Source organism: Prinia subflava, chromosome 1 (assembly GCF_021018805.1).
Source record: "Prinia subflava isolate CZ2003 ecotype Zambia chromosome 1, Cam_Psub_1.2, whole genome shotgun sequence".
NCBI classification, from domain to species: domain Eukaryota; kingdom Metazoa; phylum Chordata; class Aves; order Passeriformes; family Cisticolidae; genus Prinia; species Prinia subflava.
The window spans coordinates 56,193,217-56,219,885 of NC_086247.1; the positions used below are offsets into that span (position 1 = coordinate 56,193,217).

At 35.6% G+C, this 26,669-nt stretch overlaps 1 protein-coding gene across 6 annotated transcripts in view; it reads left to right on the forward strand.

Annotated features, from left to right (window-relative positions):
- The window catches only part of CCDC102B (coiled-coil domain containing 102B), a 134,989-nt gene that overhangs the window by 19,796 nt on the left and 88,524 nt on the right, over positions 1-26,669 (forward strand). For 2 of the 6 annotated variants that reach the window (XM_063397329.1, XM_063397315.1), the window contains exon 4: positions 1,643-1,751. In XM_063397329.1, coding sequence (XP_063253399.1) covers positions 1,643-1,751 — 109 coding nt within the window. Of the gene's footprint in view, positions 1-1,642; positions 1,752-6,633; positions 6,986-21,103; positions 21,393-25,968; positions 26,101-26,669 lie in introns of those variants that run through there. The other 4 variants (XM_063397294.1, XM_063397309.1, XM_063397302.1 and 1 more) reach the window with 4 other exon arrangements.

Here is a 26,669-nt window from a genome sequence, read left to right on the forward strand (position 1 = left end):
ATCACTGAACTCTGGCACTGGTTTCCCAGAAGGGTTGCTGAGTCTGCATCCTTGGAGACATTCAAAAGCCATCTGGACATGGTCCTGAGCCATCAGTTCCAGGCAGCCCTGCTTGAGCATGTGGTTTGCACCAGATGACCTCCTTGGGGTCCCTCTCAACCTCAACCGTTCTGTGTAGTTCTGTGATTTAATTAGATCATGATTTAAAATGTCTCATCACAAGATCCATGAAAAATGGTCTGAATTTGATTCTTTTACTTAGTAGTAAGCTGCTTCTGATGTCTGCTATAATCTTGCTTCCACTCTTTATTTTCTTTATTTAAATATTAAACTTTATGTAATCAGAATAATTTCTTTCAATTGTGGTATCAGAGGGAGCTGATCTCACTTAAGAAGTACTGTAATACAAAACAAAACTAGTGTCTCTAAATAAGCAAAATCATACTGGACATTCCTCTTTTACTTTTCAGATTAGATTGTTTCTGAGGACTTTCACTGCATTCAGTACAGTCAATAGGGTATGAGAATGTCATCTTTCATGTTTTCACTTTCTACTGTATTAAATGTCCCACTAATGATTGTCTTAATTCCCCAATGGAGTCATGATCACATTCCAGTGAAATCTCTCTTTACTTTGAAAGGAAAAACTGTTGAGTTGAAATGCATGAAATGCATCCTCTCCCTTTTGCTTTGTGAATAATGGTGTTTATTTTATTACTATAATGTTATGGAAGTTCTAGGTGTTTGCTAAGATAAATTGTGCTATATGCTAAATATGGGCAGAAAAAGGAGATTCCCTAACTCAAGAGCATTAGGTTTAGGTATAAAAGAAGAGAGAAGAATATATTCCACTATAGTGGATTGCTTCATTAATGTCACTGACATCTCTTCCAGGACCTGAATCAGTCCATCAGTGGCAATTCTTGCTATCTCTTGCTGTCTAGTAAGCCCAGCAATAACATCTTTTTTAAAAATTCCATTAGCCTCCATTAGAATAGAAAATAACTACTGTAGCACACAACAGTTTCTTTAATTGCCATTAATAGAATTTTCTATTCAACTATTTAGTATTTTTCTAATTGTACAGACACTTCTGTGCTAAATAATACATTTTCATAAAATTCTTCTAGCAATTTCTTCCAGAAGCAATTATTTTTTGAAACATGAAATATAAATATTTTAATGTTTTTTAGCATTTAATATCAATCATATTTGGTTTCTGGTCTTTATGGCGTATATTTGCTTCTGTATACATGTGTTTAATCTTCTGTTTTTACTAAATACAAGTAATGTATTACCTTTTCTTTGAGGATCTTCACTAATTGTGGAGAAACTTGTGATAAATTAAGTACCTGAACCACTAACTGAAGTCAAATTTTCTTCAGTTTATCCCAAAATTTTATTTCATTTAAAGTTTTAATTATGTACTACTGGATTTCTGTTTTCTCTTTAGCTGTTATTTTTGGTGAATCTTGTGCAATAATTATGTGATGATTATATGTGAGGATTTTAGAAAAGTCAAGATATACCATTGACAAAGGCAGCTGAACATTACTCAAGCTATGAGAAGGAAATTCAAAGTAATTTTTCTTCTGTCAGCTTCAAAATTATGCAATGCTAAACTTTAAAATAATTTTTTTAGAATGAATATATTTCTGGAGAAAGAAATGGAAAAGATGGAAAATGAATTATTTCTTTGGAAATGGAAATATGAAGAACTGAGACAAACCAAGCTGGAAAGCCTGAAACAGGTATGTTAGCAATACATTGTTATCACACGGACTAAGAAAGAAAATTTAGACTTCTGATTTCCTGTGTCATAACTAAGAGTAAAATTGTGTCCAGGGCTTATGAATGTGATAAATCCACCACTTATCAATTGTTATTCTGTGTAGCCAGATGGCAGGGATCTGATGAGGGTGTGTGGAATCTGCCGTGGCAGCACTGGTGCTCTGGAGCTGTGGGGCTGGCACTGGGATGGCTCCACAGGCCTCCAGGAAGGGACTGGCCAGAGGAGACAGGTTCTGGTGCCCCATCCCATCCCCATGTGTGGCGAGGCTGGTGGTCCTGCTGTACCTGATCTGTGATCAGGGTCCAGCAGGGCTTGTGTTCAGAGAGAAAGGGCCGACGTGGGGTAAGGGGATGCTCATTAAAAGCCCTGCCACCCATCCTGTGAATCTGGAGCAACAGAACCTTAGAGATATAGAAATTGGGTGAAAAAATGTTGTCCTCATCACCCTGGACCAGGAAGTAAGGCTGGGCAGGATAAGAGAAGGTAAAGAGGAGACTAACAGGATCTTCACAGGGACCCAGAGATAAGAAAGTCTGAACCACATGAGAGAGGCAGCCAGAGGCTGTGAGTTTCACAGTGAATAGAGTCCCACAGTAGGAGGGCTGGAAAGGTATGTTCTCCAGCAGCTGGAGGATGCCTCTTTTTCCAGATCTGCAGTTCAAACGGTTCAAACGCTTAGTAGTGAAGTAAGAGAAAAAAGACATGACTTGTGAGGCATCAGAGCCTGCTTTAACACAAACCATGCATTAACATGAGGAGGAAGAAGTGAGTGGTGCTAGTAGGAGGCTTGCTTGTGGGGATAGAAACCCCTGTGTTCCCCACTTGCTTTTGTGAGGGTTATGTGGCTTGCTGTGGGCTAGGATGCAGAAGGCAGCAAAGAGATTGCCAAGCAGTCCTTAGACTGCTATGCTACTACTCATCCCCACGTGCACCAGCTAGGGGCATATTGGGAATGATCAGGTAGCTCTGGGGTTGAGGTCGTGGGGACCCAGATCTTGTCTCCTTGGTCCTACCAGCTGGGTAACATAATGAGGAGAGCTTTGAACTAGGAAAGGAGGCAGTGAGAGATTACAGACCACAGTTAGAAGAAGAAGCGGTGCTTGGCTGGAGAGCTCAGGGCACAGGTTGATAGGAGCAAGAAAGACTTCAGGAATGACAAAGCAACATGTAGGGACACTCATCTCCAGTGTGGGTAAAGAAATGCACACATCCTAGGAAACAAGTAGGGAGAATGAGAGCTGTATGTGGCTATAGAACTAAAATACTGTTGAATAATTCAAATGCTGTGCCAAGTTCATGCAACTGGAGTACTGTGAAGGACTTCCAGAAACACTGGCTGAGGGGATGGAAGTTGCCCTCAGATCCATAAGCATCTCAGATCTTTTGAGGTCTCCAGAAGGATGGGGGGCCAGATTTGTGACTCTAGGATCAGAGGAGAAGCCAGTAAGGATGTCATTGTGGTAGGAGCTTATTACAGATCACCTAATGAGGAAACAAAAAGTGTTTAAAGAGCTCAGATCTTGGATTTGTAAACCCCAGTTCTTGTGGGTGGCTACAGGTGCTAGAAAGGTAGAATAGTTGCTGCAAAGACATTTCAGTGGGGTTTCAGGAATAAATTTTTGCTGAAGGTATTCAAAGGGCCAATAAGTGGTGAAGAATAGCTGGGTCTGCTGTTGACTAATATGAAAGAAACTAGCTGGGGATGTGATGACGAGTAGTTTCCTCATCTGTGGTAATTTTGAAATAGCGGTGTTGGTTGTCCTGAAAGAAGAAAGGTGAGCAGCAGAGTACAGACCCTGAACCTAAGGGGAGCAGGATATTGGCTTAGTCAGGGAACTGCTGGGAAGGGTCCCATGGGAGGGAACTCTGATAGGTAAGCAAAGGAGTCAACCAAAGCCGTCAGGCCTTGAAGTAAAGAAAGGTTCGTCCTAATTCTCAGGAGAGCAGGTAGATGTGTCAGGAGACTAATTTAGCTCAGCAGGGCGCTCATGGTGGAGTTCTGATGCCAGAAAGCAATGTACTTTTACAAAGATCAGCCTTGAAGGAATAATTTAAGAGCGTTGCCTGGTTGTGTTGGATTGGTGTTAGGAAATACATGTTTATTTCAATCTGTGTTCATGACTAGAAGAGTAAGAAATATTTGTGTTGTAGTTCACTGGTTTTATCTTTCAGGACAATGGATAGAAGGTCTCTTGGATCCAACAAATCTCAAAATATGTGTCTATATAACTAACATAGATAGTGAATTAAGAATGTCCTATGAATTTAACATCTCAAATTTGGAATAATAGAGGGAATTTAATTAAATTTCTTTCACGTTCTGGAAAGAATTGAAAGCAGTCTATTAACTCTCAAGTTCTAGTTAATAGGCGATGCATATGCAACACAGCAACAAACTAATATCCAGCATATTTGAGCTCCTTCAGATTTTAGTTCTTCATTTTCTGCTTGCTCATTAAGTAGGATTTTAGCTTGCTATACTTGTGCAAAAGAGAAGAAGTCTAGATTTAATTAATAGTTTTGTTTAAGAAATCTTTAAGAAATGCTTTATGACACTGTCATCAGGAACAGAATAACAGGAGGTAAATTTTTTCTGAGAATTCATTGGAGATAGATAAAAATATTTATGCATGTGCATGCCTATATACATGTGTTGTTGCTTTTTTCTTGGAAACATGCTTGATTTCTTTAATTGCTAACAGGAGGTGATCTTTTGAGCATTCTGTTCATCTTCTGACATTTATGACATAAATCTCATTTTTAAATTACAGAAAAACACTGATCTGGATGATTGTGACTAATATGAATGAAATTATTTATATCAATGGAGGGGGTTTCTGTAAGTGGAAACTCTCCTTCTACTGACATGAACCAAACCTTTTGTGTTGACAATGCAGATGTGAATATTACTCACTATATATTACTGTTCAGATGTGGATGCTGGAACAACAGACAGGATTCTTGACAGTGAAAAATTTGAAAGTGAAATAAGGGAAAGTGTAGACATCTACTATGCTAACCATGAAATCTGATTCTAATATGCATTTTCTGTATTAAATCACAAAGGAATTTCTAGATTAACAGCAGATCAATCATTATGTACAGATTATTTCCATGTCCTTGACTAAATTAATCTGCTATTTCCTTTGGTAGATTGCCTAACAGTCCCACTGTGAATGTGAAAAAAAGTGCTTGGTTTGCAAGTGACAGTGCCACTGCAAATGAAACCATTTTTAGGAATGGGTAGCTCTTCATCTTTTGGAAGTTGGAGAGATTTTGGGGAATGTTAGAAACTTCACAACTGCTAAGACTTGATTATTAGTGCTCCCAATAACTAATCTCTTTTAAAAATTATTTTCTTTAAAAGACAAGTATTTATCCACCTTGGAATAAACTAAATATTAAAAGCTTTATCCAAAAAATTATCCATTCTGCATCATTTTAGAAGCTGTAAAAATCTTTCTAAGTATTGAGTTAATTAAAAAAGTAGTAAAGCTACAATTTATAATCATAGTAACCATGAACATTATAGGCAGCTTTGTGTGACACTAGAATTGATCTTGTCCTGTTTGGGGTCATAAATAAAACCATTTTAACAAATAAGACAGAAAGTTGTGTTTCATGTTGTAACTGATAATTTCCTTTTTTTTTCTAAGAATTCTGTTCACCCACTAAAAGATGTAACACACTTTTTTATCTTAAAAACAGGAAAGCAATTACTCAGTATAAAATTACACTTATTGTTGTATTTGCATGAGCATCCATAGAAAGGCAAAAATTGTTTTTAAGACTACTGAGTAAATAAGAGGTATTGGCATTAGATATACTTGGGTTGAAAGTAAACTTTATTGGAAAGAGTAGGGATCTTTAAGGTCTCTGAAGAAGATGAAAATTTTCATATCCGTAACTTTACTTGTTGAATGTCCCCAGGAATGGGTTATCCAATTTTTTCAGATACAGTTTAGTTTACAGATCAATTAACCATCAATCTGAGAAACACAAAAAGGATGTCTGAGTTTTATTAGTTAGCCCTTTGGACTCTGGAAAACAAAGCAAATCCCTGGTGTGTTGCTGTGATGTTTGTAAATATGGAATTGGAGCGAGCAAGCCTGTTGAAGTTTTAGGTTTTAAAATGATCACTTTATCTTATGTACAGTAAAACATTCTTGTTTATACTCATTGTAAATCTTCCTCAAAATTTTATATCTATCTTCATAAATCCTGAAAGATGTGCTTTTCTGGTCATTTAAGAGTTAAATAAGATGGAATATTTACAAAAGAATTTTACATTATACTGAAAATAGTGGAAAAATGCATCTACTACTATATTCCACTGGTGTGCACTGTAGACTTACAAATGCTGCCACAGGCAGTGACTTCTGTGTTGTTTAAGCTTTTTCAGTTGGCTGAAGTACAGAATGTACTCTTACTCTACATTATCTAGTGCTTTGGTAGTTAATGAGGGAAATTACTATCCCAGCCTGTAGAATATGAGGCAAAAATCACACTAATTGGTACTTAAATCATTTTGGAACATCAGTGATAAAAAGGTATACCTAGATAAAAAAGAAAACAGGTTAAATGAGCATTTTGCATATTTGGCAGAAACATTTCTGTTCTTCCTCTTTTTTTTTTTTTTCCTTGTAATAGAATTTAAGACACTAGCTATTGATTTTGTGATAGAGCCAAAAACCCCCTTCTTTGAACATCTTTTAAGACAAATGTTTCCTGTTCTCTCTCAGTATATAGCTGTTTTACACTATATTGCAACAATCTATTGTTACTTAGGAGCATTACTTTCTTTAAGAGATTGTGTATGGTTCCCTACCTGTTTTTCCTAGGTGAAGAAAGTTCCACTGATGTGAGTGAAGCTTCTGGATAAATCAAGTCTTTTAATATCACTGTAAACATTTAAATACTCTTTAAAATGGAACAGCTTACTTGGAGGCTCAAGTTGTCAACAGGTAGATCTTGTTAAACACTGTGCACGAATTCTACCTTCTCCAGAAATCTTTATTTTGGAATTACCTTGTAGTGTGAAGGTGCTACGCAGTTGTTGACTTGAAATTGCTTTTCTCATCCACTTAGTACATATATGAAATAGAAAAACTGATACTCTTATAATCTTACTGAAAATTTAGATACATATAGTAAGATCATCCATTCTGTCTCATACTCTTTACCTGACTCAAAAAATGCTTTCTGGTTGTCCCCTGAATCCTGCTAGAAAGCATAATAATTTTCAGACATAAACCAGTAGCCTGAATGGCTATACTGGCTACTGTGAATTTCTCTGTTTAATTTCTTGCATAATACACCCAGAAATATTGAGTACTTTTCATGGCTATCATGAACATGGCTATGGAACAAAATTATGTACAAAAAATAATTTTATAGTGTTTTATACACTAGAGAATAGCCAGTAGTCTATTTTTGTGTGGTAAAGGAGTTTTTATAAAGTTTGTTATCAAAAGCCTCAAGGCTGAGATTTAAAATATCATTAGGCAATTTTCTGTAAACAACATTTGAATTATTTGAGAATGCAAATGAGTTTATAGAATGAAATCTTGGTGCAGGTAACTTTTCTGTAATAAAATCTCATTCTCTTTAGACTAGGCCTAGAATCTTGAGTGCTCCTTACTGATTTCAATACTTCATTTGTTAGGGATGCTGGTGTGATTTTGAGACTGAGTGAAATGGGGTGAAAATGGTACTACACATCTGACTTATGGTTTGATAAAAGTACTTCAAAAATTATTTTCAATATACACATTTCTTTTCTGGTGTAAATTATAATAACTTACAGGTGGTTAGACAGTAAGGAAAGAATTCAGTATTGTTGCTTCAGCAGCAGTTCTTGCAAAGAGTTAACTATTATTTCCAGTGTTTTCATAAATAGAGTCCCTGTTCATATTTAGTTTTATCTCTGGAAATTACATACTTAATGTTCTTAGTGTCCAGCATAAAATATAATTTGTCATGCTGCATAAAATTAAGATCCCATTTGATGTTTATTTTTCCACAAATCTAATTTGGAAAGTGCAGGATAAGTCTACGGTTTCACTGACTTTTTTTGCTCATACTGGCTTCTAGCAAGATATTTAAACTTCATTGAGTCATACTTGCCAATATTTTCTCTGTCTTCATTACACATTTTGCATTGAAAACATCAAGCAAGAACAGGATTATTTTTTGTTTATTTTTTTATTTAAGGACAACTGAGTAGATGAAAAGTTATTTCTGTGAGAAAGTATGTTCAGAAGTATGTGTGTGTTTACATACTAAAATATATTTCTGTACACAAATTTTCTGTAAAAGGAACACTATGCCAAAATGGCACCATTTGAGGAGGCTTGTTTAGCCTTTTGTTTTGTCACTGGCAGAAAGTATAACTTAGTGATAACATGAAAAAGATGAGGGAGGAATGTGCAGATGCACACACTTATAGGTATGTGTGTATGTACAGGTTTGTGTGCTTGTGTACACAAAGCGATCTTGGCCCTAGGGATTTGTCAAGGTGTTCCTTCCCGGAGCAGGGGAGGTGGATCTAGATGATCTTCAAGGTTCCTTCAAATTCAGGTCATTCTATGATTCTATGATTGCATCTTTAATGAAAAGAATTTTTCATAGTTCAGATTGAAAGGCCCAAAATTATGACAAAGTTTCTTCTTAATAGTGTATCAATGTGGTCAGTTGACCATATGGCTTTCTAGATCAGAAATTAATTCTTTGCAGTGTATAGTTTTAAAAAAACCCAAACCCAAAGGCTTTTTAATATCTATTTTTTAATAATATCTGCTTAACTATCCTGAGTTTACCTTTTGGTATTATATTTTAGCATTCATTTAGTTGTTAAAGTAAATATTTCTGCTAGTGTGCTTACTTGTTATTCATCCACATAAAATAAACTTGGGCTGAAATTACCGGAAAAAAGTAACAAATCACTGAAGAATTAAATGTAATGAAAGAAAGTTGAAAATTGATGATATTTGATTAAGTGTATCAAATTAAAGATACAAGCATTTTGCTTTCAGTGATTCAGTCCTTTTTTTCGATCCTTACCTGGATAACGATAGCAACACATCATTTAAAAATTAACAATCTAATTTGGGAGGAGGCTTGGCTGGGAAAACAGCCATAGATAATGTTCTTCCATTGATTATGAAACAAAACTTTCCATGCTTACATTGGTGAGGTACAGCATATTTCTTCAAGTAACAGCATGAGTGATCACTTGGAGTCAATGAGAAACCTGCTGATGTCAATGAACTTTGGATCAGTTCCTAAACTGTGTAGTAAAAGGTGATTAGGAATTGTAACAGAAGATTCTTCAGGGACACTTGTGACTTCAGAGTACCAGTATGATGTTCTATTGTGGGTATGGCTCAGATAAAAAAGAAGACATGCCATGTAACCTGGAAGCAGTAGAATCCTTGCTACAGGCACTTACCACCAGACCAATTCTCTACAGAAATTATTTTATGTAATTGCTTATCTAGATCAAGCGACTAAAGCTGTATATTTCAGTTTCGTACTCTGAAAGGAGAGTTGTATAGAGAAATGTCCTATGCTATATCTACCTGAACTCTAAGCAGCATAACACTTTCAAATTTCTTTGAACAAAGTAATCTCCTCTATTTATTGAATCCTGTTGAAATTACAGTTCAGAAAAGAAAACAACCTTGAATATTGGTTTAATCTAAACCTTTTAGCATAGGTTGTTAATGCTTAAGGAGAAAGCTCACTGCACAGAACACGGCAATTTGGAATCTGGTGTATTATTGGTGTATTATATCTGCACTTTAAGTAATATCAGTATAATAGTCTGGTACTCATCAAGGAACCTTGATGCCATTTTGAATTTCCTGAATATTTCATATGATGTCAAATCAGACTTGCAAATTTTAATTAAATATGTTGGTATGGACGCTTTTCCTACAGGAAAATAATGATTACAAATTCTAGTGTGGTTTCACACTATTTAGTATTCCAGTAATCTGACACGTATTTATTTGCAGAGACCTATGGTTACAGAAAACATCCTACTCCCAGCATCCCTTGACCATTAATCTGAAAAGTCAACAGTCCTCATTGATACACAAGATAAGTGAACTTGTGTAGTCCCTAAGTTAAATGTAGAGGCTTTGACTGTTGCTGTCATTTTGATGTATTTTTCTTACGATTCATTAGCATAACTGTCAGCTAAGTTTAGTTAGTATTTTATTTTCCAATCTATCAATTAGCACTCCTATTATATCTTTAATAATATCAATTAAATAATTTCATATTAAAAATTAAAATTGGGTTGAACCATGTTCTAATCTGCAACATATAATACTCATACAGTGCAGGAAATTCTTGAGACTGACGAGAGTTTGAACTCATTTTGAATGTTTCCTAATCATGCTGACCATTATTGATTTCTCTGTTTCTTTACAGTTCTTTATTTAGCTACACATTTTTCTCAATTCAACAATACAAAATAAGGATGGAAAGCTGGCTAAGAAATTGGTTGTAAGCAAAAGAGTTATTGACCTTCTCTACAGCAACTAAAACTAAAAAAACCAAACAAATAATTAATTAAATAAATTACCTGTTGCACTCTTTATTCTTTTTTTTTTTTTTTTTGAGATGATTTTCTACTTATCTGCATTCATCTTCTTGTGAGAAATCCCTGTATTTTAGGAGGAAGGGTTATCATCTTCCTTTTACAGTACTTATTAGAGTGGCTTATGGTGTATTCTAGTTCCTAAATTAATAATAACTACCTAAACACACAGCAGTAGATAACTATTTGAAGTAACAGGAGACAAGCTTTTATTGTCTGGACTGCAATTAAATTTGTAGGCTTTTTATTTCTAAAATTACCAAATATAAAAATTATCTTCTGTAAATGATATATAAATTGCTATTGCTCTGGAAGTTAAGAATGAAAACTTAATTGGTCTGGTAATTTCTTTCCATAGAATAGAAGCTTATTTTTGCTTCCATTAAAGTCTATACATATATTTCTACTCACAGTCATACAAATCTATTTTTTATCTTGCTATTAAAAAGATGTTTTGCATTAGTCAGTCTCAGGTCTCCCAGGGTCTAGTCTGTGTTCCTTATTTTGGGAAGAAGCTGCTTGTATTAGGTTTGAGAAGGAAAAACAAGCAAAAATCCTCATATATTCATGGTCCCCTCCCTCTGATGGGAACAGTAGTAACAGAAGCAAGCTAAATGCAGATAATAAAATTTCTTCAACTGAGAAACTTCAGTCTTGCAACAATACCTGGATGAAAAGTGAATTAAGCAGAGTTTAATACGTGGTTTCAGGTGTCATTATAAAAAAAAAATTCTCAGCGGTGGCCTATTCTACCTTCTTTTGAAATATAAACCAGAATGTCTGGAATTGAACTTTTCAGCACACAGTGAGGAGTCTTCTCCCTCTCCTCCTGCTCTCATAAAGCTAAGATGTCAGTGAGGAAAATTAAAGGGTGAAATTTCCCGCTTTTCTTCATATTTTTTTGCTTAAGAATGCTCAAAATCATCTGACTTTTGAGATTTCAAATTACATTAGGAAAAATATTTACTGTAATCCTATGCCTGAAACAATCTTTGCCATTTACTTAGGATTTTTAATGCGGTTTGTTTATTCTATTACCACTGTCACCTCTGCTGTGTTCTGTCATAATCCAATCAACTACAAGAAAAGCATGCTACTCTTTGTAAAGAAAACAAATCAAACCCTTTGTTGTAAATGTCCAGAGCTCAAGTTTTACCTTGTATGTAAGTGAAACATAAATATTAAAGTGCGATTTTTTTAAAAGTTTTTTTTTTAATTGACTTGAGCTACAGTTATTAGATCTGTTGATTGTCAGTCAGTATGGGAATTTTTGCTTGTTTATCCCCTGGATTAAAAATTTAACCTCTCTGTGCATAGTAGCAAAAGGAAATAGTCATTTGTTAGTACATTGGAATTCTCACTCTCCACATGAGTGATGGCTTGTCCAGCTTTGAGAGTTTTGGTTGTCATGTGTCCCTTCAAGCAGTCTTCTCCAAGTGATTATCTGAGTCGTGAATTATTTTCTAGAATGAGATTAGAGAACATTTTAAATTTACCTTAACTACTGTATAATCTTTGTTTAGATTAATCTTGGTTAGAACTCTAATCACTATATTCATCTCTAGTCAAAAAAGAAAAAGCAGTTTGATAGTTTAGTCATGTTAGTCCCATCTCAAATATTTCCATTTAGAAATATAGCAAACAGCATCTTGTACATGCCATTTTAATGTAAGGTCATGATTATCTGAGCACAAATATTTTGCTAAACACAACATCAATAACAACAAGATAATTTGAAGAGCCTGCATTAAAAGGAATGCTGCAAAAAGATGCCCAGTGCACTCAAATGAGTTTAGATTCCGTCTCTGTTTCTAATTAGACGAACTGAAGAAACCACTTGAATCTGACTGGTTTTGTCATTATTAAAAAATATAATCTTCAAGTCAAAGGCTACTTAAAGGGTGCCTAATATTAAAATTATGAGGAAATAGTACTTGAATTATGTTAGAACCAATGCTTCAACTTTTGTTTCTGATCTCAAGAATTACTCTGAGAACCACTCTTCAGATTCGTACAGGAAAGAATGAAAAGTATTTGACTAACGGGTAATTTCCAGAAACTGGGAAAACTTTTGAAAGTAGTATGGAGTAGGCTAGAAAGGAACCCACATAGAAAGCTGAGATTGGATAGTCTGAAAGACCACAGTGAAAGGGGACATTTAGTAAATTTGTAGAGTCAAATTACTGGAGTAAGCTAGTGAAGCATCTTTTTGGTGCAGCTGAGTAATTTACATTTGATTAAATTGTTGGTAAATTTTATACCATGAGTGTTACTCTTGAGGTACAGCAAGCCATAGACATAGGAGGGGGATATAGCTGAGCAGCAGCTAAAATGAGAAATACAGAGCAGAAATTGTGAGTGATGCTGACAGAAATTCTGGAGGTGCCCCACACAGAGACAAAAGTTTGTCTTAGGGTTGAGCAAAAGAGAATGCTTGGAGGTGCTGTTGGAGTGGGACTAGAATTGGGGTGGTCCAGGGAAGGTTAGGACAGCCAAGTGGTCTGTACTGTGAGGGCCTTTGTGGTGTGAGCCAGTGGTGAGGGTCTTAGTCCCAGATAGAGATGCTGTTGCCCATGTTATAATATAGGTATAAGGTCTGCATAAAATTATCTATGGCTTGGATATATATAAAATAAGAGAATGTGAGTATTTGTTTCTAAACAACAGTAAAGGTTTTAAAGGAAGAATAACTTGATGGAAGATTTATTATTTGTAATTTATTGGAATTAATTGGTTTTTTAGTGATTAAACAGCTCTCACCTCATTCATCTTATGAGGGAAGAGAGGAGAATTTGAAGGAAATTCTGGAAAATTCCTACTATCTTGATAGATAAGATACTTGTAACTGAGAAATAACATTAAACCAGCTGTAGGGAAAAAAAAAGGCACGAGTTATTATGGCAATTTTTTTCAAAATGTAGGAGGAGCAGATTACAGATTTCATATCTTTTTTCCTTATTTAGAAATCAAGGCTTTAATTTTTCCTGTGGGGGCTAAGATGCAGCAAACAAGATCCTGGTGGTGAAGGGTCAGTTACATCACTGGTTCCCTATGTGGCAGCAGCAGATGCCCACAAGTATCTCAGAGGGCTCCCATGAGTCCCTCAGTGATCTCAGAGTGGATGCCCTGAAAGTCAGGCAGAGACTTAAACCAGAGCACTTTCAACTTCAACCTGGAGAATGTACTCACAGCGATTTTTTTTTCTAGACTCCTTGGAAATTCAGAGAGTATCAGTATAATTGACAAAACTGAGGAATAATTCTTCACCAAATATTTTATTTTGAGGTATGCAAATATATGGCTTCCTATTTTTTGGACAATATGAGGGGTCTCCAAACAGACATGGTGGTAAAAATTGATATATTCATATTAGCAAATATGAGACAAAGCTGCATCAACAATAAACATTGAGATGAGACTGATACTCCATTTTACCTTGAAAGGTAAGGGAAGGTGCTGATGTTTTCATTACTTTTACTGTTTTCACTAATCATATTTACATATAGAAAATTTCATTACTTTTCATAATCATCAAGTGTACATTTTCCAGTGAAAAAGGAAGGAATCTTTTTTTTTTCTGTGTTTCTCTCAGCTGAAACATACTTTACTCATAACAAAAATAACATGTATTTGTATTTTTGCACTTGTAACAGTGGAAGTTTGCATTTTGAACTACAGATTGTTGAATTCAGTTCTGGAAGATAAAAAAGTATATGGTTCATCTTTCATGTGCATTAGTGATTCAGCTGATCAGGACATGTGGATATGTTTAATATATCACCTGCCTATAAAAATGACAACAGCATTTTTATATTTACTTGTTCTGAACAATGGATGAAACTCCCTTAGTTTCCAAGACAGCCTACAAGTGGTTTAATATTTGGCTTATACATCAGTAGAACTCTCAGAATAGTAGAACAGCACAAAATAGTAGAGCAGAAAAAATAATCACATTTTTATTTGTTTTTAAATATTCATGCAAGCATTCATGTTTTTCTGGCAAGCCTACAAGAATGTCTACTTGACAAAATTGTCCTTACATCTTATGGTTATCAGATACTTTATTTATAGTATGTGGGTTTATATCTTCATTATAACAGTCATTTCTAGTTTTAACTTCTTTTGCTATAAAATTTTCAAATTGTTTTTGACACACGAAAATGTTGATTAAATAAGCAGCACTGCACAGCTTGGTAGACACCAATAGTTTGGACATCCTTCTGGTCTCAGTCTTGTTATGAATTGAGATTACAGTGAAGAAGATTTACATAGCCTACTTGAGAAGGGATGTTGGCCCAGATGGCCCACTGTGGTCTTTCCTACCTTATCCATTCTGTGACACTGCAAAAAAATTCTAGGCTTTTTTTAGTCATCTTGCTTAGTTTTTCCACATGAAAAATGTAAATATCTCTTGTTTAAAATGAGATCAAACACAAAAACCCTTCATAATTTCAAAGTAGAAATGAGTGCATGATGTATTGGTATTCTTTTTACTGATCTCAAATATTTAGATAGGTAAAGGTAGCTCCTCAGTATTCAATTATTTACAAATAATTGATGAAAGTAGAATTTTGGATAGGCATTATGGATAATTTTCTATGGTAGACATTGCTAGAAAACATGTTTTCCTTGAATCAATAGTTGATTCTCGTGAACAGGATGTGGTAATGTAATACATAGTCCATGTGAAATTGAGCTCACAAGAAACTGATAAAAGCAGTGCCAGATTCAGAGGGAATCTGGATATGTAAGATCAAAGGTAATTTTCTCCACCTGACTGTGTTCCAATTTTTGAATTTATTTATGCCTCTCTGCATATGTTATATCTGATTATTGTAAATTTTCATGCTTAAAGCCTTTTTTATATATCTATGGACAACTTATATTCCTGCATAAATCAGTTCAGTTAAATTAGTCATACACACAAAAGAGTTTTCTCTGTGTGCAGACAAGGGAAAGGGAAAACACATACTGGTAAATCAGCAACTTTCCATTTAATGTCAGCAAAGTGCAATGATATCAGCTTGCAGCAGACTTAAGCACTTGAGTAGAACCAGGAAGAAGAAATATTTGATTACTAAATATGCTGGTGCTAGGCATTGTTATGAATATAAGCATTCATTTAAAAGTTCAATTTCTTGCAGGGCTTGGTGTCTCAAGATATTGTCAGGAACAATAACATTCATCAAGCTTTTAGTATAGTTACTGATGGACTAAATGGTGTTCTTGGCAGACTTGCATCAAATAAGAAAAAAAAAGAGTAAATTATTTTTTTTACTGTATTGAAGCATTTGTCAAATAAAAAGGTAACCAACATTTGTCTTTCCTTTCCCGTGGAAGGAGTGCTATGGATTCTGGTAGTCTTTGAGTGCACCTTTTAGATGAAAAAAGAAAATAACTCTAGAAAATGTCAGGCATACTGGAAATAATCATTGCAAAACTGCCCAGTGTCACACATTCAAAGTAATAATTTTGCTGGCCAGCAAACATCACACCTGCATACAGCAGTGCTAGTCTTGGAAGCAGGCAAGTTGATGAGTTTTCTTTAAGACTTTAGGAGCTTTGGCAGTTTTCCTCATGTTCTTATAGACTTCTAGCAGTAGAAATCTCAAAACAAAACAAAAAAAGAAAATAATTTTTTAAAAAATCGGAAACCAGACTCCTTCCCCATATCTAAACAAAATAGGGGTTACTTTGCAAGTAAAAAAAAATTCTTGGGATTGTTTTCTATCTAGTTGCACATGATTGTCTTCTTGTGTGAAACCCATCTTCCTCTAACACCTTTCTCAAAGGGAGGTAAGCAGTGGAGTGGAACCATTGTTATCATCCAAGTTCTGTAGATACCACTGAACTAAAATTGGAAGTGATTTAAGAGAACCAGATTTATCAACATACCTATTTTCTTCTCTTATGTATCTCTGTGAAGATGCTTCTGGCTGTATGAGTTTTTTCCTGGACCAACAAAATTTTTTGAGAGAAATTTTTTTTCTCCCAGTTATGCTGAGAGACTACTTTTAACCATTTGATACCACTACTTTTGGACCACTGATAAAACATCTTCAGACCCAGTTCAATGATGTTACAAATTGTAATGATGTTTCACAATGAATTCAATGAAGGAATGTGATGCTTTTGCTTGATGTTTGCTTCATCTTCAGGCAGAGTTTGGTTCAATGAATTTGATCCAATCTACCTAGGTGCCATATTTAAGGAAGCTGCATGTTTGCCATTCCTTCTAGCAGCTGAAGCACATTCGATATTCTGGAAGTTGACAACACCTCATAAACAATCACTGTGAAAGCGCAGATTCTCTGTCCTTGCATTTCTTGTCAATGTGCAATAATTTGAAAGATGGTTAGGAAAGCTGAAAAACTGTTGAGCTCTTGGCTCTGGCTTTGAAAAGACTGGATATGACATTTTTTGAGACAGTATTCCTGAGTTACAGAAAAGGAAAATTTGCTTCTTGGGCTGAGTTTTGTGAGTAACTGTGGGAAGAAATCTGTAAGAATCAAATTACTTGTGACTTTATGAAGATTTATGGTTATTTCAATAGATTTTCTTTATTAGGAGGGTGCCATGGTCCTTAAATCATAATCAGCCTGTGGCTTATTAAATTTTCAGTTTAACATACCTCTTGCTTAAATTCTGTAGAATAATTTGTAGCAAAGATGAATGGAAATTGCCTCCATGCACAATACAGTGAGGATATCAAGAATCCTGGATATGTGTGTTCATTTATCTTGCTTTGGAACATGAAAAAAGCTCCACATAGTCATTTTAAGGACAAAAAAAAAAAAAGCATATAGATTTAAAATTTTCATTTTTGGTCTGCACAAACTGAAGCAGATGTTTTACATTTGTACTTGAATGAGGCTGCCTGAGGTCATTAGTTTAAACAGGAGTTCTTACCTCTCTGGGTCAAAAGTCTGTAAACCTCACTGAGCTTGCCTGTAGATTCAAACTATACAGACAGGTAGCATTATAAGTTAATGATTTGCTTATCTTAATGATAAGATTCAGACTGGAAATTAAAAAAATAAATAACGAAAACTCTTCTATTCTCAGTCAAATCAGCTTTTATTTGAGATATGTAGATAATCTTTCACAAAACATGCTTTTGGTGAAGAAAATGCCAGTTTTGTAGAAAAAAAAATTTATGGGAAGATTATCTGGTTGGATTGGCAGTTTTTTATTTCTGACATCATTTTAAAGTCAGACTAGATCAAAACTAGAGTTTTTTGACTTAATGCTTGTGTTCTGTCCAGCTCTATTTTAAATACTTCTTTTAAAAAACTGAAGGTTATAATTCTCTACATACTCTTTCTTACCTTTTCCAAGTTTTATAGGAAGCTAACAAATCTGTGCACTAAAAGAAAAAAAAAGCTGAAGGGTGTGCGGAATTTCTTATGTTTTCTGTCTGGAATCATGTTGGCTGCCATATTTCATCTTCACCATCTTTCTTTTTGCATTCATTACACCTTATTTGTTGCCCTTCATCCTACTCTATCTTTTGTTGACTATGAGGAAGGAGAAAAATCTTGTTTCAATAAAAGTCTTGGAACCTCAAACACTGTCATATTGCCTTAAAATGAACAAGAGCATTAAGATTTTCTTGCTAATGAACTGTACAAGGTGGAGTTCCTTTGTCTGCATCTTTTTTTTTCAGGGTTCTGCCTTTCATGTTAGTCGTAAGATGGTGTAAGTTAGCTCTAAGATGTAATTATCCAGTTTCAAAAGGTCAGTACACTGTACTTCATTTCCACCACTCACCTGTGCAATTATCCACTTCATTGACACTTCCTTGACCTCATTCTATACTTCCACCATTATGCTGGTCTTCCTATTAAAAAGTAAAATCCTGTGCAAGTCTGTTGCCCTGGTTTTGAAGACTTTTCCAAGCCTTCTGTAATGTTCTTCATGTTGGTGTAAGAATTTTTACTTTCTCACAGTTTCTACTATAAACAAAGGCCATGTTTTGCTGTCTCTAATGGTTTATCTATTTTGGGTAGGTGGAGAAAGTTGATTGACAGTTGGCTTGACCAATGTGGTTTGAGAGGTGGCATTCCATCCTCCAATCCACAAGCCTCATAGGAAATGTATAAAACTGAGTTTTGTAAATAAACTTGGCCCTTTCCCCGCTCTGCACACCTGCATGTCCTCACGTGGTTCTTTTCGTGTCATCTGTGACACAACTCTGCAGAGATACTTTGTGGAGAGAAAATAGTCACATTTTAAGGGAAAATTAAACATCTCAACATTTTTTCATGTTGCAAATTTTTTCTTAAGCTTTCACTTTTCTTTATAAATTAGCATCTGGAGTTCCACACCAGAGCATCTTATAGAAAGGAATATCCCTGTGGCTGCCTTGGGTTGGCTGTCCACTCCCAGCTTCCTGTGCAGCCTGAGCCTCCTTGCTCACAGGGCAGTACAAGGGGCTGAAAACACCTTGACCTAATGTAAACGCTGCTCAGTAACCAGCTTCCCCCTGTTATCAACATTATTCTCATACTAAATTCAGAACATTCAGTACCAGCTACTAGGAAGAAAATGAACTCCTATCCCAGCAGAAATCAGAACTGTTAAATATGTAAATTTATCATAATTGCATCTTGGGTGCAAAGAATTGAAACTTTACCTCTGTAAATTTAAAATTTACCTCTGTAAATTTATTTACAGAGGTAAATAAATTTATCTTTGACATTAGATCTTTGTGTGATAGTAATTTTCTGCTTAATTTCTTGACTGAAATTCAACCTTGGATGGTTTTGTGATTTCTCTTTATTTGATGCCTGACAAAAATGAATTTGTATTGATTAGTGTCAACACTGCGAAAAGGTGAACTTTCAGGCTTAGAATTTCAACTGTGTATTTTGGCAGGTGCTTTGCAAGAAGACAGGGTTTCTCATGTTCCAGAACTTTCACAAATACTTATAATAATAAATATGCCTACATATTTATTTAGGAAAAAATATGGGGCTCGTGCTTGAAGTCCAGTAGACTGTATTCAAACAATTTACAGAAATTTGGCAGGGAAGAAATATTTGCTGCTAAATAGGGCTGTGTGATTCCCTAATGTCCAACTATAGTACAGAAATGCAGTGGATAGCTTTTAAAGACCTCATTAGGAACCTGTGAGCATCAAGCATTGACTTGTGTGTTGGAGATAGCAACTTGTAGCCTATCACTCTGGACCCGCTCTAACAGTTTGATGACCTCTGCCCAAAATTGTAGACGGTGCTCGAGGTGAGGCCAACCAATACACAGCAGAGTGTCTTTTACTGTCCTCTGAAAATCTGAATGAGCCTCTTTAGCTTTATTTGGTTTCTAATTGTTTTTATTTACTCAGAAATGGGGTGGGAACAGACAAATTTGCAATTTGATTTAGCTAGATAATGACATGGTTACTATTCACAGGATTAAAATTATGTTTCTTTTATGGTATAACAGCTCATTCTTTTTGCTCTACATTCAGTACCTTTTCATTATTTGCCAAAAACTGATTTTAGAATAAAAGTAACCAATAGAACTGAAAAAGTACAATTCTATGGCTCTTTCTAAAGCCTTGTTGGCACAGATATCCTATTTCTTCAGTGAAGTGTCTCACAATATTTTCAGTCTCCATTTTTTATCAAACCATCAATTCTAAAAAGTTCCTAGAATTTTGACCTTTTTAAAAATATATTAGCAATTCTCTTTTTTTCACCTCAATTAAAGGAACTGGAACATTGTATTTTCATCGTTTTTAATCTATGTTAATCTCTTTTAATCTCCTGTTAAAAACCAGTTAATAATAACTTGTTAACAGTAAGTACTTGTCTATAGTAATCTTCTGATAAATTTTCATTAGTACCTGATAAGTACGTGGTTTGTGTTATAAACATTAATTTATTTTACCATTTTTCATTTGAAGTCTGTGAAGTATTTAATGCAGCCTTGACAAAATGCTCTATGTAGTTGTCTCTGAATAATAAATCTGTTCTTTGATAATTATTCTATATGACTTAGTAATGTAGTTTTTTGTTGATATATTTAATTCAACCTATATGTGGGTTTGATGAACAAATTCATAAAGTTGTCCTAAAATAAGGTTACAACATTGGCCATAAATAATGATATTTCCCTTAAGACTATTAATCATGACCACAAGAATAAGATTAACATGAAAACTTAAAAATATTTTGATTATGAGGATAACGGTATATAGTACTGAAGATATAATTTAGAACTTCTTCAGTTTAATGAACATTTATTACAATCCTTCTAAATTGTTAACAGAATAAAAACATGCTGATTTTTGTCTTTAGGAGAATAAAAAGTGAACTTTGACATTGTCAAGCCAAAATCAGTCTCAGTGTTACTTAAAATATTTTGTTATTTGTTTTAATACTAGTTTTCCATAAATAGCAGGAAAATAATAAGATTTTTTACCAGTTACTGTATAAAAAAAATTACCTATGCTTTACTTTTTGAAGGTACATTTGATGAAAAATTTACTGTCTTGGTTATTTTCTTTTCAAATTCAAATATTTAACTTTATGAAGCATGGGAAACTTATACCTTGGGTTGATTTCTAAGGTGCCCACCTTACTCTGAGGTGAAGCCATTAGCCTGACACAGTGAAAGTCAGGGGGTTTTAATCAGATTATTCCTCTTTTTTTTTTTTTTTTTTGGTTATTCTTTCTCCTACCCTCAACCCTTCCTAGCTGGAAAGAATGCAGTGCAAGAATGCCACTGAATGGGGAAAGAGAGAGCAACTAGAAGCAGGAAAACAAAGTTTGGAAGAAGAGACCAGAAAACTAAAAATGCAGGTAAAAGAAATTCAGGAACCTCTCGAGATGAAAAAAAAATAAAGCAACACTAACTAAACTGAATTATCATCACTAAAATGCACAAAGTAGGCTTTGGTTAAAAATAAGGTTATTTTTACTTAGTTTAGTGATATTACTTAGTGGGATTATTTGAGGAGCATTCACACACAAAGTTACTATTTCAAAATGTCAAAAAGTGTCCCTGAAACAAAGATTATACAAGATAAAGCAGCCGTTATTGCATCCCAGACCTGAACAATTGGACCTCAGTGGCTTAGAATTTCTGTAGGGTACAGAAATAGAAAATAATATCTTTTCACTTTTAAAAGGAATAGGGAGAAATGACAAGTATAACAAGACTAGGAAGCAAAAATGAAGACTGGGAGGAGCAGAGGAGGTTAAGTAAGGTTTTTGAGCTACAGAGTCCTGAGGAAGGTCAAAGCAAAAAATACGGTGAGATAAATAATTTCCCAGTCCTGTTGAACATCAAATCTCTTCTTAGGAGGGGGAGAACTGAAGGAAGTGCCTATTCCTTGTTTTTGTGTTTTGTCCTCTAAAGGTCTGTTCATTTATTGTCCTGCTAAAAATGTCTTTATAATTTATCCAGAGACTCTTATCCTTTATTTTATGGTTTTCTATGCTGATAACTAAATAGTAATCCAGAGGGCTCCCACTTTCATTGAGACTCTGAAAGTTCAAAAAAGAGAAAGCAAAAAGGCCACCAAACCCACCAACCAATCACAAAATGTACATATCCAGTGCTATGAGTTGGGCAGTGAGAAACAGTAACATTTTTCTATTTGCCTAAATAGCAAATAATCTAATTTATGTGCATTTGCTGTTGAATAATGACATTCTAAGTAACTAGACTTAAGGTTTAGTAACTAGGTAATTTCTCTTGAGAAAGACTGAGAGAGGTTTTATACTTGATGTCTGCTGTTAAATGTTATCATAAGGTTTTTCTTCTTCCATCATGACTGAGTAATAGCAAATGGAAGTTTATGCATATAAGCCTACCTTTCTAACATAACTTACATAACAAACAACAGGTTTTAACTTTTCTTTAGCACTATTCATTTTATGGTAACATAAACATATCACATCATACCGTATCAATCAGTGTTTACTTGATTTATTTGTAATGCAAGTAACTTGAGGTTGGAGATATGGCCAGAAAGAGGCTCATCTGCTTAGGCATATTACTATAGTTCAAATCTGTTTTGCTTATATGTCTGTGCTGGCTTATTTTTTTGGCTTTCTTTTTAAAAAACAGTTAGTTGCATAGACTGCTTAGACAGATCACAGACTGATGTCTGTGATCGGTTCTGTCTGTTAGTATCAGCTCTCTCCGTTAGTAAAGCATCCCTATATTTGACTTACAATAACTGCAGAACATGGAATCACAGGACAAGTCAGACTGGAAGGGACCTCATGAGGTCTTCAGCCCTACCTCCTGCTGAAGCCAAGATCAGCTCTGAAATTAGACTGAGTTATTCAAGGTTTTGTCTGGTGAGGTCTCAAAAACATCCAGGACTGCATGACCTGCTATGGGCAGTGGTTCGTGATGGCTGGACCCCAGCTGGCAGTCAGGCTCACTCCCAGCCTCATTCACTCCCAGCAGTGGGCTGGGGGCCAGAATTGGAGGAGAAAATTTGAGGAAAAAAAACCTGTGGATTGAGGTAAAGACAGATTAGTAACTGGGAAGGGGGAGAAGGGAAAAGAAGGAAAAAAATTGATGAAGAAGCAGTCAACACTACCAGCAGACTGATTGCCTAGTTAGTCTCTAAGCAACATCTGCTTTGGAAAAAACATCACCATGTCATTGCAAGGGACTCTTCCTTCCCAGGTGCAGGACTTCATCATTGCCTTATTTCACAAGATTCTTGTTGGCCCCCCTCTTTCAGCTTAACAACAGAACTTCTTGATCTCACCTAGAGGTGAGGATATTGCCTCTGCCTGCCCCAGCCTCAGAGGGAGACAGCAAGACCTCAATGGGAGCATTTTGCCTCCAGAGCTGTGAACCAAGCACATGCTGTATTTCTCCATTCTAGGCTGGGAACCATGCACTGTGGTGCATCATCCCCAAGGCTGAGCTGTCTTGTAGAATTCAGTAGCACTTCCAGCCAGATCTCCTTGCCAGAGTCTGCCACAGAATCCTAAGTATTCTTCTCACTGTGTCCAGGGCTCCTGGCCTCTGGCTGCAGAGAGCCAGTGGTACCACCAAAAGTGGTCTTCTGTGACACCAAACACCCGTTGGCAACATTAGTTAAATTAAAGATCAACAGGATTAAAGTGCTGTGGCAAACCCTTCATGAGAAAGTGAACCCTTCACAGCTGAAAAAAAGTATGGAAACAGTCTTATGAGGAAAATTCCTCTTTCAACAAATTATCTTCAAGTCAGTCCTGACATTGAAGATCTGGTCAGCCATATGTGGAGAAGGCAGTGATTTGTAGAGATAGCTGGCATATTTTTTAACCTTGCTGCTGCCATTAAATGCAAAACAGGTGCTAAGAAAGGAAAGCGTTTATTTTTCAAGGATTCCAGCTTAACTCAATTGAGATAGAACCTGTCTTCTCCTTTGAAGACACATCCTAATGTCACTGTTGAACGCTGCCAAATTCCGAGACTGTTTCTGATTTTCTCTAATACTATACATAACCTGAAAACAATTGTTTTGACTTCTAGTTCAAGACCCTTTTATTTCTAGGACGGTAGCTTCAAGTTCAAATAAAATAACATTATAAGCAGGGTTAGAGGAGTAAAAAAGAATGACTCCTTTAATGTGGGTGATGGTTAGATGTCTAGATCAGCAAAAATTGAAACTACAGCTATTTAAAGGTATTTGTACATCTTGATCTGTATAATTGTGGCTTTATTTAGCAAGTAGACACAAGACACATAGGTAATTTTTTATAGAATGAACCCCAAAGCAAAACACAGTTGTCTAGTATAGTACTTTTTTCCAAAACCTGTATTTGTGAGATTATTTGAAGAATCCATTGTAGTTATTTAAAACAATATTCAGTGTTATTAATTGATATATGGCTGATTCATACTTGTTGAGGGTTTAAGCAAACAATGGCAACATTTTTTGTTCAGTAGCAATTTCAGTAGTATTAAAAACATGGTATTGATACTCGGAAATTAAATCCTCACATCCTTGTCTAAACAATTTCATGTTGACAGTTATCTTGCTCTTTAGTATGTATACATACCTCCACAGGGTATAGAATTTGTGCAGTCTCTTGCCACCCATGGTAGCAAACCATGTAGATTGAAGTTCTGAGCATAAAATTCAATATTAATTATGACTTTCGAAAAGTGTGAGTCCTTGATAGTATTCTTAGCTGGCAGTATGTTAGTTTAAAATGTTTCTACATGCAGTTTTTAAAAGGTTAACTTCTGTTGTACAAGATGAGCAGAATTGATTAAAGAATTGGGGTTAGACATTGTTACTGTGCAGTTTTATTGATTGTACTTCTTGAAATGGAAAATACCATTTAAATAATTAGATATATTATTTGACTAACATCACGGTAAATATTAAATAGATCTAACTGGTTCATCTAGGAACAGATAACATGAAGAAAAAAACCATCTTGTTGATGGTATAAATTAACACACAAAACATGATGTTTATGCAAAAATATTTTCTCTTTCATCTGTGAATAGGATCTTGAAACAAACATATCTATTAATTTTGAGGAATAGTAACTATTCTTTTGTATTATCTCTAACGGTTACTGTAAATAGCTGGCTATGAAATATTAAAATAGTGGAATGTGTTCTGTAGTGGCCCTGAATATTGAACTGTGGAGCTTGTGGATGCATAAACTAATTTTTACTTTTAGCTTGATTTCTGTCTGTATTATGAGAAGATTTTCATGTTGTTAGCAAAAAAATCCATAGATCCATGGGCTTTGTGAAAAGAGCTTAGGAGCTTCCCCATGCCAGGCACAAGCAGCTCCAACTGGCTCCAAAAGAAACCCACTGGCCAAAGTTGAGCCACTGTGTGAGAAGGAACCCTGCAGACACCGAGGTCCGTGAAGCAGCAAGGGGAGGAGGTGCTCTGGAGCCAGAGCACGGATTCCTCTGCAGCCCATGGTGCAGACCAGGGTGAGGCAGATGTGCCCCTGCAGCCCATGGAGGTCCATGGTGGAGCACATGGCCATCTCACTGCCCATGGATGACCTGTGCTGGAGAAAGTGGACTTGCTCTGAAGGAAAATGCAGCCTGTGAGGGTACATGCAGGAGCAGGCTCCTGGAAGGAATCCCAGACCCTGGGGGACCCACCCTGGAACAGTCTGTTCCTAAAAGACTTGCTGCATGGAAAGCTCCCATCCTCCATCAGTTCTTGAAGAAGCAGGAAGAAGCCATGCCTGAGCAGTTCATGAAGGATTATCCTTCATGATCCCATGAAGTATCCTGCATTGATCCCATGGGAGTGACACCCCTCACTCTGATACAGGGGAACAGCATGACGAGGAAGGAGAAGCAGAGAGAAGCTGTTGTGCATTGTCCCATATACTGACATTCTCCTTCTATGCATAGAGGGAAGAGGTAGTGGAGAAAATAGGTGAGAAATTATGTTGAGTCTGAGAGGAAGGGTGAGAAGGAAGGAAGATGATTTTTGTTTTGTCTTTGTTTTTAACCATCCTACTCTATTTTTAACTAGTAATATATTTAATTTTCCCCTAGTCAAGTCTATTTATCTTAATCCACAAAACCTTCAATTTTCCTTTCCACTCCTGTGCTGTAGAGGAGAGGTGTGAGAGAGAAGCTGGGTGGGAATCTGGAATTCAGCCAAGGTCATCCCATCATAGTGTCAGAGGTGCGTGTGTTCCTCACATTTCACAGGCAAGTTACCCTTTTTTGATGCAGCTTCAATGAGGTTGGTTTTCTTTGTATTTTGAAAATATAGGACCATTATCCACTGCCTCCTTTCCCTTAGACCCTTTCTTTTCCTCCCTTAGAAGTGAAATGAGTATTTTTTCTTCTTGATTATATGAGGTATTTAATGATGGTTTTCTTCTATGCAGAAAATAATTAGTCTGCTGTAGCTATGAAGTCTTCCTAACAGTATCACTGTGTAAACTCTAATTTTTATGGATACAGAGTTTTGATGTGGGAATAGGTGCAATGTGAATGACATTCTTCTTTACTTTAACTGAAAAGAAAACTAGTAAAGGCTATAAGACTAAATTGCTGCTCCCTAAATCTATTCAAGTAGTTGAATAAAAAATCAAAGTTCAAACATTCCCTTTTTTTTTAAGATCTAGAAAAATCAAATTAACGAAAATTCCAAAATAAAATTTAGCTGTCTCTGCACATCTCTAAAGAAGATGTTATAACACAACTGTACTCACTTCCAGATTTATTTTTAATAAAGGCTAGACCACTGCAGTAGCAAACTTTTGATGAGAGACAGCCTTATTACCTTGAGCTCCACAGAAATGTCTC